The sequence below is a fragment of the Ailuropoda melanoleuca genome, chromosome 3 (assembly GCF_002007445.2).
Source record: "Ailuropoda melanoleuca isolate Jingjing chromosome 3, ASM200744v2, whole genome shotgun sequence".
NCBI lineage: Eukaryota > Metazoa > Chordata > Mammalia > Carnivora > Ursidae > Ailuropoda > Ailuropoda melanoleuca.
Window position 1 is genome coordinate 87,927,003 of NC_048220.1, and position 16,568 is coordinate 87,943,570.

Genomic DNA, 16,568 nt, shown 5'->3' on the forward strand with positions numbered 1-16,568 from the left:
GCTGTGCCACCCAGGCGCCCCAATGCTGTCACTTTTTAAATAGAGCATTAGAGAGGAAACAAGATCTCAGAGAAGAGATCAGTGATTCTCAAGTTTGGTCCTTGACACAGCAGTATCAGCATCTCTTGGGAACTTACCAGTTGTAAATTCCCGGTTCCATCCCAGAGCTACCGAATCAGAGACTCTGGGGGTGGGGGTGGGGGGTCTAGAAATTTGTTTTAAGAAGCCCTCCAGGTGACTCAGATGCAAGCACATATTTGAGGAACACTGGTCTGTACATCACTCTACAGAAAAGGAAACTGAGCTCCAAGGCCACGTAACACAGAAGGTCAATGGCACAATCAGGATCTTCAATCCCTGCTCTGTCAACTGGCTATGTGACCAAGCTACACCTCTTAGCTACATCCTCTGTCAGCGGGTGATAACATTAGAGTCCTTTATAGGTCTTATTTTTCCAAGGCCAGGTGAAACAGCAGCTCTCCTAATCTGAGCTAAGCTCGCCCGCAGGTACTCTCTAAGGCCCCACCACAAGCCATCCCCTTCTCCCTGTGGGTTGCCACAGCCTTTTGTCTACTCTTGACAATAGGTAACATTGATCAGTCTGCCTCGAATTTGCAGAGATTTAGGCATATAGCTATGAACGCTAATAATAATGCCTAACGTCATTCCACCACTACCACCATTTGATGAGGGTTACTGTGGGGATTAGGTAAAACAAAATTTATAATGTGCATATGTAAATATTAGCTCTATAAGCCTACGCTGATAGTATCTTTGGCTTTGCTTCCGGAGAGCTCAGACTGCGCGTCTCTGCATTTCTCAGTGAAGGACAATGACATAGGCAGGTAAGGCTCAGCAATAAGCAGAACCAGTGTCTGCTCCACCACTTACTGTTTAGCTTTCGATATGAACTAATTACCCGGAGTCTCAGTTTTCTCATCTACAAAACAGGACAAAAATATCTATCTTTGTGAATATTAAATGTTATAACACACGAAAAATAGAAGATGCTCAATAAATAGTGGTGGCATTAGCATTAGAGTATTAGCAACTAGAACGGTGCCTGGCATGTATTAGGGAATTACTGTATTTGAATGAAAATAAAGGAAATACTGTATTTGAATGAAAATGAATTTTAAAAATCCCTTCTTTTCTTTGTTTTTTTAAAGATTTTATTTATTTATTCGACAGAGATAGAGACAGCCAGCGAGGGAGAGGGAACACAAGCAGGGGGAATGGGAGAGGAAGAAGCAGGCTCATAGCGGAGGAGCCTGATGTGGGGCTCGATCCCATAACGCCGGGATCACGCCCTGAGCCGAAGGCAGACGCTTAACCGCTGTGCCACCCAGGCGCCCCTAAAAATCCCTTATTTTCTTAATACCTGATATGAATAATACAATAGCCAATTGAAGCAGACATTATCAAATCCTTAAATAAATAATACATATGTACCTTATATTTAAGCTACATAATCTTACTCTCCTAAGATAAAGTATCTTCTAAATATGGAATTACTAATGAGAATAGTGGTAACAATCACGGCAGGCAGGTAAGGGTACAGGAAGAGTGGATGCTTTGAAGGTTCTAAGGTCAAATACTGGCTCTGCTACTTGTTAGCATTCTGGTTTTGGATAAATGATAGTCATTAACATTTTTGTTGTTTTGCGTTTTATATGGACCTAGAGAGGTGATTACAGTGATCAAAGCGTGACCAGCAGGTTGTCCTCCACCCTAATACCCTTCCTTTGGGAACAAAGCTTTCCCAAGGTAAGGATATTTAATCAGAACAAAGACAAATTCAGGACTTTACCATTCAACCTTCACTTAATACACAGAGCTATAGATCAAAAAACTTCCTGACTCATCTCTTTCCTCAATCAAAGCTGGAGGTACAGGGGAAATCAAGGCACAGAAGACAAGCCACCAAAATGTGCAGGGAGAAGTCTAAGATAGGAAGGTGAAGAGCAATTCTACTTTAACGTCACATCCCCAGAAATGGCTTCCCTGACCTCTCTGTCTAAAACATTACTGCAAAAGTCGCCCCCGGCCCCCACCCTACTTTCCACTCCCATAACCTACTTTGTTTTTCTTATGGGACTCGCTGTGACCGGGCTGTATGTTCACATATATATATTCATGGTCTTCCCTAATAGAATGTAAGCTCCTTGGTGCAGGAACTTTGTCTGTTTTGGTCATGGCTACATCCCCAGTGCCTAGAATAGGGTCTGGCATTCAAGAAGTAGTTGTGTAGTGACTGACTAACAACAGTTATTTCCTGAGTGCTTATTATGTGAAGGCAATGAGTTTAATACTTGATTTACTTAACAGACACCCATGTAGCTGTTCCTAGGTTCCAAGCACTGCTGCAAGTCATTAATGGTCCCAACAATCCTATGGAGTTGTATGATGATTTCCTTCATTTTACATGCAAACAGAAAGGCTCAAAGGGGTTAAGTGGTTTGCCCAACATCCTTGGGCTGGTACATGTCAGTGGACTCGGATCCCCAATTCCGTTAGCTTTACTGCCAGCTCATGCTCTTCCTCCTGTCTCTAAAGGGGTGGAAGGTATCCGAGGTGGGCACTGAAGTCAGGGTCACAGAATCTTGAGTTTAGAGCTGCATGAAGTTAGAAGAGGTGAAGAACAATCAGACTGGTTCTGGTAGGGAGAAAGGGATTCCTCAGCAATCATTTGAGTTTAAGATAGGCAAATATGATACACTGGTGCATTATTTCTACAAAAATGTTCATGTTTCAGTTAGCACTGTTCCTCTCTTACTGCAAGGTGGTATGTTGTATTATCTAAGCTGGAAACTGGTCATTTTTGTTTATGTCATGCAAACAAACTCTATGCAACATTTATTAGAGACTTTTTCCTTATTTGTATTACTCTTAGAGGTATCAATTACTGCTTCTGATAGGAAAGGAGAAAACACAAGTTCACTCTTTTACAACTTCATATTCAAGTATGCAGTCATATATTTAGTATGCCAAATGTGTATGTGATCATTTTATGAATAATAATTAAAGCTGCTCATTTTTTTTTTTTTCTGACCAGGGCCCAGAAACCAGTATGATTTGAAGGTGAAGTGCCAACTTACAGACTAATATTTTCATTGTCATCAGGAAAAGTAAATATTAACATAACATTGTTTAAGTTCTCAGTCATGCATAATAAAAATGATAAATTCTTCAGCTTTTCGGTAAAACCCAAATCTAATCCCCTCTACTGGATTTCTAAGGATCTGATTCAACAGGAAGTTATTCATTTTAGGAGTTTCAATTTTTTTTTCCTTCAGAGAAGTCACATTAAAATACTAACAGCAACCTTTTTAGTATGTTGGCTCTCAGATACGTTATTTTTAGGACACTTCATTAGTTATTTTATATAATTTAGGCCCTTGAGTGGTGGGAATATAAATAGTGCACCCAATATAATATGATGTGCCACTGTAGAAAACAGTTTGGTGGTTAATCAAAAAGTTAAATGTAGAACTGCCATTTGATTTAGCAATTGTACTCCTAGGTATACACCTGAGAGAATTCAAAGGGTATGTTCACACAAAAACTTACATACAGATTTTCATACCAGCATTATCATAACAGCCAAAAGGTGAAAATCCAATGGTTCAAACAAAATGTGGTATAGCCATACAATGGAATATTAGTCAGCCATAAAAATGAATGAAGTACTGAGATATGCTAAACTATGAATAAACCTTGAAAACATTATGCTATGTGAAAGAAGACAGACACAAGGGCCACATATTACATGAATCCATTTATATGAAATTTTTAGAGTGGACAAATCCATAGAGACAGAAAGTAGATTAGTGGTTACCAGGGGCTGGGGGCAGGAGAAGTAAGAAATGACTACTTTACGATACAGGATTTCTTTCTGGGGTGATGAAAATATTCTGGAATTAGATAATGGTGATGGTTTCACAGCCTTGTGAATATTCTGAATGTACTAAATACCACTGAACTTATACTTACAGGGTGAATTTTATGGCATGTGAATCTCAAAACAAAGCAAAACAAAAAACCCAACCCAAAACAACAAAAAAACCACCATCAACAAAATTCTCTCCATCTTTAAAAGTATGTACCACAGTGAAACTTCTCATTTCCTCAAATTCAAATGCAAATAGAGGCTGGATTACTGGGGATCTGAGGGAGTAGTCAAGGAGAAGTTAATAGTACAAGTAATTATTATAATAATAAATGATGATAGCCAACAAGTTTACTGGGATTTATTATATGACAACTATTGTGTGAAATACTTTGGTATTAGTAATAGGTTAGTATGGTAGGCTGAACAACGCCCCCCCCTCCCCCGAAGATGCCCACGTCCTAATCCTGGGAATCTGTGAATATGTTAGGTTATAAACAAAGGGGAATTGAGGTTGTTAATCATCTTTAAAATAGAAGACTATCCTGGGTTATCCAAATGGGTCCAAGGTAATCACAAAGGTCCTTGAAAGTGGTAGAGAAAAGTAGATGGGGAAAAACAGAGAGATGGCAGCAGAAGGACTTGACCTGATGTTGCTGGAGAAAGGGGGACATAAGCCAAGGAAAGCAGGTGGCATCTAAGCTGCAAAAGGCAAGGGGACAGATTCTCCGCAGAGCCCCAGAAAGGAACGCTGCCCTGCTGACACCTTGCCTTTAGCCCACTGAGACCCATTTTGGACTTCGGACCTCCAGAACTGTAAAATAATAAATCTGTAATATTTAAGCCATTCAATTTGCAGTTATTTGTAATGGGAGTAATAGAAAACTAATATAGTTAGTAAAGGTCAGATTTAATGTTATGAAGCTCTCTGTTCCAAACTACTGAGAATAAAGAGGGGAGACAAACAAGGAGACAGAGAGGCAGATGAGTGAGGAAAATAATCTATTTAAAACCAATCACCAATGGTCCTATCAAAAGAGCCAGTGATATTGCAGGCCTAGGCCCACATCATCTGCTGTTCCCCAGTGTTTCATTAGGATAGCACTTCTCCAGTTCTATTAGAATAGGTATTGAGAAAGGTGCTACCTAGAGCTAACTTGGGCCAAAATTTAATTTTCATTTCAGTTTCCCCCTACACAGCCTAGGACGTGTAGCTGGCTGTGATAGGACTAAGGCTTCAGGGAGGGCAGGCTGTTTTAGTACCTGTCAGGAAGTGTCATCAGTTCCTGCTTCTGTAGGAAAATCATAGCGCGGGTGAAGGCAGAGTAGCTGCATTAGAGGGACTGAATTTACCTCATTTTGAGGTCCTGGTGTCCGTCAGTACCCCTGATTGTACATCCAATAAATAATTTTGTTTTAATTAATATATACTGAGTACTTATTTTGTGATAGGAATTGTTCCAGGCCTTTTCACACCTCTTTATTTAAAGCACATAACAATTCTTTAAGATAGATATCTCCATTTCATAGATGAGAAAATTGAGGCTCCCTTTAATTCCTCTCCCTAGGGAACCAGAATGTTTATTTTAGTTCTCAGAAGAAAAATACACTGCCCATTGCAGACCCTTGTACTCCTTTTCTAGGAAACCTACCCTAAAAGTTTCATCCCTGAAGGATCTTATTCCCTGGGATGCTCTGGACTCTCTACCCTCAAAACCAGGTAAGTTATTAAAACTGAATCTGGACTTAATGGGCTGCTTTCTGCCTACAGGGCCGGCTAATTAGTCTTAATTATCTCATTACAGATTCTAAGTATTTCCAGCTGCTTCTTTACCCCTATTGCCCAGTCCCCCCGCCCCCCCCCATGTCTATTTTCCAGATAGTCTTTGCCAAGTCATGGACACAGGTGATATATTGATGTATTCTTCCTATCTATCAGAACATTAGTTATTTTTTTTTAAAGATTTTATTTATTTATTTGACAGAGATAGAGACAGCCAGCAAGAGAGGGAACACAAGCAGGGGGAGTGGGAGAGGAAGACGCAGGCTCCCAGCGGAGGAGCCTGATGTGGGGCTCGATCCCAGAACGCCAGGATCACACCCTGAGCTGAAGGCAGATGCTTAACGACTGTGCCACCCAGGCGCCCCAGAACATTAGTTATTTCTGATCAAGCTTCTCACTTGCTAAACCCTTCTGGGTCATCTACCTCTGTGTTCTTTTTATCCATGAGAATAAATATGCTTTGGCCAATTATTAGGACATGAGGACAAATTTTAAAATCTACATTTGACTTTCATTGACCAGAGAACCATAATATACCTATACAGGGCAAATAATAAACATGAATCTATCTAGTTATTTGATAGAAGCTTGGAAAGTAATCCCTTCTCCCTTCTTCTCACTGCCCTCAAGCCTCAAATCAATCATTCAGTCCAAACAGTTCAAATAAAAATGAAAAAGAAAAAGTTACCTTTCCTAATTGATTGAGAATATGAAAGGTGAAGTAACAGTGTAGTAGAAGTGAATGCGGATGTGTGGTCACAGGGCTAGAGGTTGTATGACTGACCTTGGGCAAGTCATTTAGTCTCACTGAACCTCAACTTTCTAACACATGCGCAATGCAATAATGCCTATTTCATGTGGGCTGTTGTGAGGATCAAATAGGATAATGTACGTGAGAGTGATCTGCAGACTACAAGTAATTTATAAACAAATGTTAGTAATTATTAATAAAGAAAAGGAAAGTTTCCTTCCTCTGTATATTTTTACTTTTATCATTAGAAGCTATTTCTAGGATACTCTTCCCTTTTTTTTTCAAGTCATTTCTTTTTATTTAAAATTCCTCAAATTTAAGCTAGGAATATCTGCAGGTGCCAATTATCTATTAAAAGCCACAAAGGTAGATGAATGTTACAGCACGCCCCTCCCTAAAGAGAAAATATCTCTTAATGTCTATAAATAACATTTTAATATTAACATTCCCTTGATCATTACAAGATATGACTTTTTCTTAGAGTTTGAGTATCTGAGGAAAGCACTGCTCACTCAGATCCTATCAACATGCTTCTCATCTGAGTAGTTCAAGATAAGGTGCAATCATAAAAAGGCCAAGAAAAGCAACTGTTAGTGACACCAAGGAAAAACAATTTTAGTGACACTGAGTAATTCTAAGTTTGTGGCTGGTAAAAACTTCATTTGCAATGAATAATACTCAGTTCTCCACAAAACAAAGAGTATTGTTGTAGTTGTTTTCCACACTTCCCTTCTCCAATATTTGTCAACTGAATTCACCTCTATTCAAATTAAACAAAATAGAAGGTTTTATTTATTCAAGTATTTTATACTGAACAGCTCCCTGGAGGGTCTCCACTTACTGGCTTGGGTAATATTATCTTTCCTTTAGTTTATTAGACTGACAAAGTTAATTTAAAAATAACCTTGGGAACTTTAAGTGATTCTTGGAAGGGCTAACATGCGTGCACATATGGACGGCCACCCATTTTCTTCTGCATGTGTGTTATCTTGTGAAGAGAGTTTTTGCATTAATTTTTACAGTTTCTTAGAATACAGAAATGCATTGCCAACATTAAATACCATCATTCCAATGATGAAATGCTTTCAATTCTGTTCTTTATACAAGTGAACGTTTCATCTAGCGTAGCCAAGGAGCAATTTGATAAAATGGCACAACTGTTTATTGCCAAAAAAACCCCATTTTCATCTGAAATACAACCTGGGGCACATAGCATCTAATTAAATTCATACAAAGTACAAATAATTGACTAGAAACCAAAATGCATTTCAAAGTAAACACCAATTAATGTGACACCCAATTTTTTTCCCCTTTTCTAATCACTCCAATGTGCATGTATGGCTCATACACAACATACTCAGCTTAGTTTGGTGGATTCAATTAGAATACGCTTTATATTTCAGTCCAAGAATTACATCCCATGCTTTGCAAGCAGGTTGCTAAGGTGTTTTTTTCTATTTGATTTTTACCAAAAAAAAAAAAAAAAATCAGTGATACAAAAATTTCTTCCCAAATTTTTCTTTAATTTGAGAAGAATTCTCATTACCTAATATTTTTACTTCTTTCATTTAACACATGGATCTGTGCTTCTTTTGACAATGGCAACCATCTCTTTTTTCTTTGTTGCCATGACAGTGAATACACAATAGAAAACTATAAAGCCACACATACAGGAACTCTGGCAGCAATGTTCCAGTCAACCTAGTTTGTGAGACAAGGCTTCAAATAATAAAACTGTGTTCAGCAACACTGAACAAATGATCATCTATAAAGTAATAACACTTTGAACAGAGAGCAACAAGCGATTAATCGAGCACAAGAGTGGCCAAGAGTAGCTGATCACTTGTGAAAGTAGTCAGCCTCTTGATTTGTTTTGTCTTGGAGAGGCCAATGATCAAAGCTACTCCCAGAAAGAACCTGGCAGGAATTGCTGATTCCAGGAACAATGATGATGGCATCTTGGTTGCAATATACTTATGTGATATTCATTCACTAAATATGTACTGAGCACCTATAATGTAGCAAGAAGAGATCAGTGCTAGAAAACATGAAAAAGGCCAAGTCCATGCCCTGAAGGAGCTCCATGTATTTTGGGAAGAAGAGCAACTCTGGTTCTTAACAAGAAATGGAAGCTCTGGTAATATATACCATAAATCGCCCTTTGATGCTTATAATATACATTTAATTATTTCAAAAAGTGAAAACCACTAATAAATAAAGACTTTCTTTTCAAACAATGTGAAAGTTCCATGACTGTAGTTGCCATTGTTTTTAACCCTATCTATACCCAGATTCAATTTCCTTGTACGGAGCACCTACCATGCACCAGGCACTCCCACAAAGTCAGTTTCTATTTCTCCCTGGGTACCTAAAATGTGTTTGCAACGTAATAGATATTCACCATTTTGAAAAAACTGAGAACCTAAAACAATATCAATTTATACTTTATATTGTTATGAGTTAAGCAATTCAAAGTGATCTAACCCTGAGAAACCTAATAAAATCTTTTTCCAGTTATTCAAATTTCTATATTTTACTTCAGCTTCTCATACCTCACAGTTTACATTAAGCGATACTAAATAAAAGTCATCTTCAAAGTGGCAGTGTGTAATGCAGGGTCTTTCTGGGCACCATCACGACTCTCAGTTACCATCACAGTGGTAAGTGTGGGTGCTGTGAATACTGGTAGCGCTGTCCTGTTGTTTAAGCTACCACGGGTTTATGGAAGGTTCTTTTGTCTATGATGACTATATGAGAAAGGATCTTGACCCAGTCCATTTCCAGGTCCTGAAAATGTCTGTGACATGAACCTACTTCTAGGAAATTTCCTCCATCTAGTTCTCTTTAACTTTGGTCTCCCCACTTCTTTCACTGCCCGACAGGGTCACTAAAGGAGCATTTTTTAAGGCCTGAGGAAATAAATTCAGTCTAGACAAGGATCTAGACACAGTCTTCTTTAATGCTTGGACAACTGGGAGGAAAGCAAGAGGGCAAGCTCCTTGAGGGCAGGGGCCTGTATGCCTGGCTGGTTTCTGTCCTGCCCTCAGAGCTCACAGTACGATGTGCTCTCTCAATGATTATTGAGGACAATGACAAGAGTCGGGTCACTCCTCTTCTCTCCAGTGCAGCAGCCAAGAGGTAACACAGGCCAGGGTGCAGTATGCAAAGCTGTCACTCAGATTTCCCACTTGGCTAAGGTAGCAGATGATTGGGTTTTGCATGCCTGGTTTACACTCTTCAAATATTTATAGACAGTTCTCTTTGCCTCAAGCCTTAGTTGTCACTTAGCCAAGTTATACATACATGGTTCTTTTAATCTTTCTTTAGAAATCAATCCCACCAAGCTCCTTAATCATTCTAGATGCATTTCTCTCAACTTTTGGCTGTTTGTCTCTCTGGTAATTTATTCTGTTGAAATTCAGGAAAATAATACAGATGTGGAACAGAGGGTGGTTTAGTCATCTTTCTACTACAAGGAGCAATGTCTTTTATGTGCAAAAGAAAATTATCTTTTTTTCCTTTTGTATGATCATGTTTTTGAAAAATTCATATTTAAGTTGATGGATCAATCAATACATTCCAAGAGAAAGGACGAAAAAGAGTATCATGAGTATCATATCCTCTAAGGATGATATTGTCATTGATTGAACTCTTTCTTGTGTCTATAAACTGATTAATTTAACCTGCAGTACTCAAACATGGCAGGGAAATGGGAACCCAGAGTAACATGGTCACCACAAAAATCCTCAGGCATTGTCTACCCGTGGATATGTCTAGCTAACTTCAGCTTTTCAATGGAAACATTTTTAAAGAAGTTATATTTTTTTCCCATTATAAAAGTAACACCTTAAAGGAAATTTCAAGTAATTAAAAATGAGAAAAAGCCACCTATAGTTTGCTATCACAAAATAGCATTTAACATTTTTAAAGAATTTCATTTAAGCCTTTTTTGGATGCATTCCCCGCCCACACCCCAGGCATGCTCATATCATTTGCACAGTTTAACAGCTAGCTTTTTCACTTAATAATGTAAAATGTCATGTGTTGCACTGCCTTCAAATCCTAATTTTAATGACGACAGACTACTCCATCAGGTAAGTAGATGTGCCATAGTTTTACAATTCCCTATCACATCTCCATTTTTTTTCTCTAGATTAAACGTCATTACAAAGAAAATCTTTGTGTGTAAAGCTTTTCTGTATTTAAGACTACTTCTAGATTCATAGCAGTAAAATTAATGGCTGAAAGGATACCCAGAAAAAAAATCCTGAGGTTAAAGAATTAATGTGGGTTCTATTAAAATACCACTTTAAATACAAAGATTTGTCTTTTGTCTCTGATGCTCAAATCATGGAGAGTTGCAGAAAACTTGTCAAAGATGGCAAATTCTAGTAACTTAAATATGGTACTCACTAGTAGTCTGATCCTTTAACTGAACAAGTATATTGCTGAGTCCTTATCAATCAAGTTAAGAATGAATTCTTCACCTTACCTAGATCTACCATCAGAAGGCGAGTGAGGGCGGTGTAGAAGGTGGTTCGGCACCTGAAGTCACTGAGACTGTAACTGTCGCTGATTCCAAGGAAGGGAAAGTGTTCACTCTAATGAAAGCGAAAGAGCATCCGAAGTTACTAACGCCTTACCTAAACTACCCAGAAAATTCTAGTCATGAATGAAAGGAAGTAAGACTTACCGTGTGGTTTTTTAGCATGAATTTCACGGCATCTATCTTCACAAGTTTTTTTAAAAGGATATAGGTAATAGAAGTTAAGGAATCTGGGGAAATATAATTGTCTTATCAATAGATAATAAATCATAAAATAACACTGAACTATAATGGCATCAATTTCTATTTATGAAGAATCAATATTATTTCTAAAGAGTATTCCTACAGAAATGTCTTTCATTCTCTTAAGAATGATAATCCATTATTAACCAGTGCAATTACTTTTCCTATCTTATACATATTCTAGTTATGGAAAGGAAAAATGAATTTTATAATTAAGACAAAAACTTCTTTACTATTAAAGCCTTGATAGTGGAAAATTAAAACTGACCCCTTTTACATTTTGGATATAACTTGAGAACTTCTTATCACTTAATATTATTTCATAAAAAATAATTATAAAAGACTCATAATAGACTATCCAGAAAGAAAAAAATTATTCAGTTCTAAGAAACAGTGAGCCCAGTTAGTAGAAATCTAAGGAAAATCTGCTTTAGATGAAGAAGATCAGAATACAACTAGAAAGATGTAGCCAACTGCACGTCATCGAGTGTTGAAGGACAGGTTTAAATGACCTACTATTTCTCAAGCACCTACTAGGTGTAAGACATTTTATATTTGTTCATTCACCTCATCTTCACGATTACCCTGTTAAATATTATTTCTTGTTTCTAATCCACAGATAAGAGAACTGAAGGTCAGAGAAATGAAGTTACTTGCCCAGGATCACACAGCGCTGGACTGAGAGTGCTGAGACCTGAACTGAGCTCCGACTACAGAAGCCACGTTCTCTCTACTGTACCACATTACCACCCGAACAGTTGGACTCAGAACGAGAATAAAGTTGAGAAATCATAAACACTAGCGCAAGGCCTAAATACTTTCTGGTTAATGCTGCCACCAAAGAAGGTCTGCTGCGTTTCTAAGAACATCTATTGAGCACACAAACACCCGCTTCTCTTAGTCACAGGTGTCAGCGTAAAAGAACAGAAAAAACACCGAACAGGAGTCAGGAAAGCTGGGTTTCTGGGCTGACTACACCATTCAATCAGCTGGATGAGTCTAAGTACTATACTCACAGCTACTCTGGGCCTTAGTTTCCCTCTCCAGCAAATGAGGGTGATACCCAAGCTATCTGACAGGACTGTCGTGAGGCTCACATGAGGCAAATGTCTTTGCCAAAGTCAGGGAGGAAGACACAAAGATGCAGAGAATTAACATGGGCAGAATGTTTGCTACTTGCAGGGTTAAGTCTCACAAACTCACGGGATAGGTATTATCACTTCCGTTTTTCTGATGAGACAAATTCAAAAAAATTAAATAAAACTTTCCAAAAGACAAGCAGTATAATTCAGACTCAAGTCCCTCTAAAGCAACCATTCCAGATGCATGTTAAGCATGTGTATTTGGCTCACCCCCATGTTAAGGCTGTAAGCTTTCTAAGGGCAGGGGCCGATGCATTTTCCTCTGTGCACTGCTCTCAGTGGGTGCTCAATGCACTGTGTTTTTCTGGCAGGCTGAAGGGGAACAAGATCAGGGCTGATAGGCGGGAGGTCTTTCCCTGCGTACAATGATGAGATTTGATGATTTTTTCCCAGTATAAATCACTGAGCGGAAGAGCTGCCACTCAAACTTCACTCAGTTAAACAGGGGTGGGGATCAATAAACTAAGAAATATCTTAAGTAATTACCAAATACAATTCTCTTGGAATTGCAAAGTTAAAAGTGACAGGGTCTATGGGTAATAAGAATGCTGCCATTAATAGGAATCTTCCTGTCAGTGCTACTAATAAACAGCAAGTCATGTTTTGACAATAGAATATTTATGGTAGCAATAAACAGAACATTCACAGGAAGAATCTCATCTGCCAAAGACACATTTTCTGTAGAACTGCATCTGTGCACTTTGTATCAAGGCCAGCCTCACTGCCTTTTAATTACATTCTAAAGCAAAAAAAAAAAAAAGATTAAGAATAAATTTTTACTTTTTTCAAAAAAGAAAAAAATGAGAATTCATCTGATTATTTATATTCCCTTATAGGAATTCAACTCAAAGCTATTATGGCCCTTAAGAGAGTCTGTAATTTTTTTTTAAAAAGGCAAATGGATACAACATCTTTATGATCTTTTTGCTTTCATCTTGTTCTTCTTTAAGAGACTCAGATTCTCAGAAGATGCACCATTTTCGGTGGGTGGGAGCATTTTAGCTGCATGGCAGGACTAGGGTAGATTTCAGAGGCTTGTCTGGAACAGCTCCTCACAGTGAACACAGTGAACACAGTTACGGTGGCCAACATAACAGCAGCAGTAGCAGGGGTCTAGAGCAGTGAGAGAATTTAGTAAAGGTCCCGCGTGGAACATGGAAATGGTGGGGCCAAGATTCAAATCCAGATCTGTCTGATGCTACGCTGTAAGCTCTTTTCACCGGATTACATCATATCCATTTGATTTTGAAAAGGCCAGTGATTTTACAGAAATCACTAGGTTTTTGTTTTTTTTTTTTTTTTAAGACACAACAGAAACTGGATTCCAGAAAAAACAGGGAAACTGTTCTTTTAGGAGGCACCAATTCATTAATGAGCCTTCATCACACCCAGGACAGAGCACACGCCATAGCCTGGCTATATTAACACACTAAACAAAATTCCTAGGGAATTCCTGTTTGTATCCATGTAGTTATGAAAACACTGAGGAAGGTGAACATGGCCTTATTGAGAGCTAACCCGACAAATGAAGAAAGGAAAGAAAAAGTCAAGACAAGTGGTATGTCTTACAGATGGTAGAAAATTTTGAAAATTTGTACTTTTGGAGAAGAGGAAAACCAAACTGAGAATGAACTGGTTTCTTTGGTTACAGGAGTACTACACACTTTAATAGCTGTTGGGAATATACAGTACCAAGTACGACTTCAATTCATGGTATCTAGCCTTTAATGAGTATCTACAACATTTCGTTGAACCTAAAATGCCACTGGTTATAAAAAACATCATTATTGTATGTGCTAAGAAAGAAAAGGTGTTTTAAAATACCATCAATTGTGGTATTTACATATTATTTACAGAAGTGCTACAGCGAGAAGCAATTTCGGTTTTAGAATCAAAGGAGTGGTATATCAGGCACACGATATTCACTAAGCACCAGAGGCAGATGATACACTGATCTAGGCAATTCTTTAAAAACCATACATGTTTACAAATAGTTTTTGCAGACAGAATTAGATCCTGATGATAGAAGAAAGTTCACAGATAAGAAAATGACATGCTAGAAATTACTATAGGTGGATGATAGGTACGAAATATAATTACCGAAACATTAGTTTCATTATTTCAGAAGTGAGATTATGTTCATAAACCCTACTAACCTAAAAAACATCCAAATATGTCTAACCAAATGAAGCATCTTAAGGAATACTAACAATTACTTATAAGTAATAGGAGTTAAGGCGCTGTCAATTAACAAATGCGGTAACATTAATTCAGATGCCCACTATGTGAAATTTTGAAACAAGAAGAAGAGGGGAAAAAAACCTCCTAATCTCTTAATAACTTACGAACTAATAGAAAGGACTAACCAATACTAAGCTGTATGATAGTCATCCTTAGATATATAGATAAGAACAAGGTGTTCAGGAACATTAAGAAAAATAAAGATAATAGGAACGAAAATGGAAGGAATTAATATTCAGTGAGCACCTACTATGTGATAGGGTCAGTAGTACCAGGTGCCTTATTCTATTAGATAAACAGATGTATTGCTCTAGTGCTGGCTTTGGCAGCACACATACGAAAATTGGAACGATACAGAGAAGATTAGGATGGCCCCTGTGCAAAGATGTATTGTTACATATTTATTATTGTACTTAATCCTTACAAAATCCCAAGAGATAGATAATAGTCCCTTTCTACAGATGAAGTAACTGAGCCTCAGAGAATCTAAATGATTTGTTTATGTCCTTTCAGTTTAATACCATGACAAAGGATCAAAACTGTTTTAGTACGGCTTCACTAAGTCTTTAGCGAGACCTGAAAATTTAAAAGAGACTTAATTGAGTTGCAATGGGTCAAATGAAAAGAATAGCAAATGTGGTGATTCAGTGAAAGATAATGAAGGGTGTCAAGGGGAAGGTAAAGTAAATTTCCCTGGCCTGAGCATAAAGTACAAATTGTGGTTGAGTGGTGGATCAGGAAATTAGTTATGAGAACTCAATAAGTCAAGTACTGTTACAGGACTCAAGTTCTAATCAATAATTTTCCTTTGACCCGAGAAGGAAGTGGAAGCGATTCTGGACTTTTGGGAGGAGAAATGATCAGATCACAATAATACTTGAGGAAGGTAATCTTGTGAAGCAAGTATCTAAAGAACTGGGTGAAGGTTTGAATAAGTGGGTTACAGAAGAGGAGTAGAGAGGATTCTCACACTTGATTCTAGTATAAAAACAAATGGAGCAGATAAATTATGGGATGACTTTTCCATGGATAATAGAGACAGAAAACAAAGAAATAAATCAACATTTCTTTTGATGAGAAATGTTAATAGAAGTACGCCGAGGGATATATGCTGAAACTAGTTTTATTTAACATTCTCAAAACCATCTGGAGATGGTGGTATTCACTGAAATAAAGCAATACATTTTAATACTGTTTCACAAAAGCAGAATTACTACTGTTTATTACTAAATATTTCCTGTAACAGACATACCCAATTGTACTTCCATCCTTCACCCTTATTTCATTCTACACCTTGGTTTCATCTCTCACCCCCTACTCTTTCCCGACCCCCTCATTCAGGATTCACACCGCTGTGGTGGGAAGATCAGTGACAGGATAAGGATGTCTGGCTTGCACATTACCTGTATACTTACTGGCTTCTATATAAGCTACATCTAAATGACCCTAAAAAGAACTCCCTCAAAACCACCACATCAAAATGTCACATACCCACATTATTTTTAATGCACAGACTTTCAGACAATTAGTATATAATTTACTTGAGTTAAATTTTAAAAAGAAAAAGAAACTATGTTAATAAAACAATAGACTTTAAGTTCTTAGAAAAAAATATGTGAAAGGCAGTCTGGAATCAGGATCAATCCTGTTAGAATTTAAAATCTGTGAGGGCAGGGTCTGTGTCTCATTTGTCTTTTTGCTCTGTACTTAGTAAATGCTTAATTAATATTTTGCTGACTTGAAAGAGGCCAGTAATATAAAGTAAATCATTAGGATGAATATGGAATTAAATTATTTTACTCTTACTCAGTGTTAAATCCAAAAAGATGCAGTTCTGAGTATTGCACTAACACAACAACAACAACAACAAACAAGCAAGAAAAGACAAATGAAACTGGAAGAGGTTTAGGGTTGAAAAAGAAAAGCATCATGGTGACCAAGCAGCCTATGAATAGGAAGCAGACTCTTTGGCT

General features: G+C 37.7%; 1 protein-coding gene and 1 non-coding gene across 2 annotated transcripts in view; one reads left to right on the forward strand and one right to left on the reverse strand.

The window, feature by feature from the left end:
• RANBP17 (RAN binding protein 17) overlaps positions 1 to 16,568 on the reverse strand; it is a 324,733-nt gene that overhangs the window by 71,572 nt on the left and 236,593 nt on the right. The window contains exons 17-18 of the mRNA XM_034655658.1: positions 11,117 to 11,180; positions 10,916 to 11,024 (exon numbers count right to left, since the gene is read on the reverse strand). Coding sequence (XP_034511549.1) covers positions 10,916 to 11,024; positions 11,117 to 11,180 — 173 coding nt within the window. The remainder of the gene's footprint in view (positions 1 to 10,915; positions 11,025 to 11,116; positions 11,181 to 16,568) is intronic.
• On the forward strand, positions 14,909 to 15,017 carry LOC117801635. Its single transcript, XR_004624396.1, has one exon. It is a non-coding gene; the product is annotated as a U6 spliceosomal RNA (small nuclear RNA).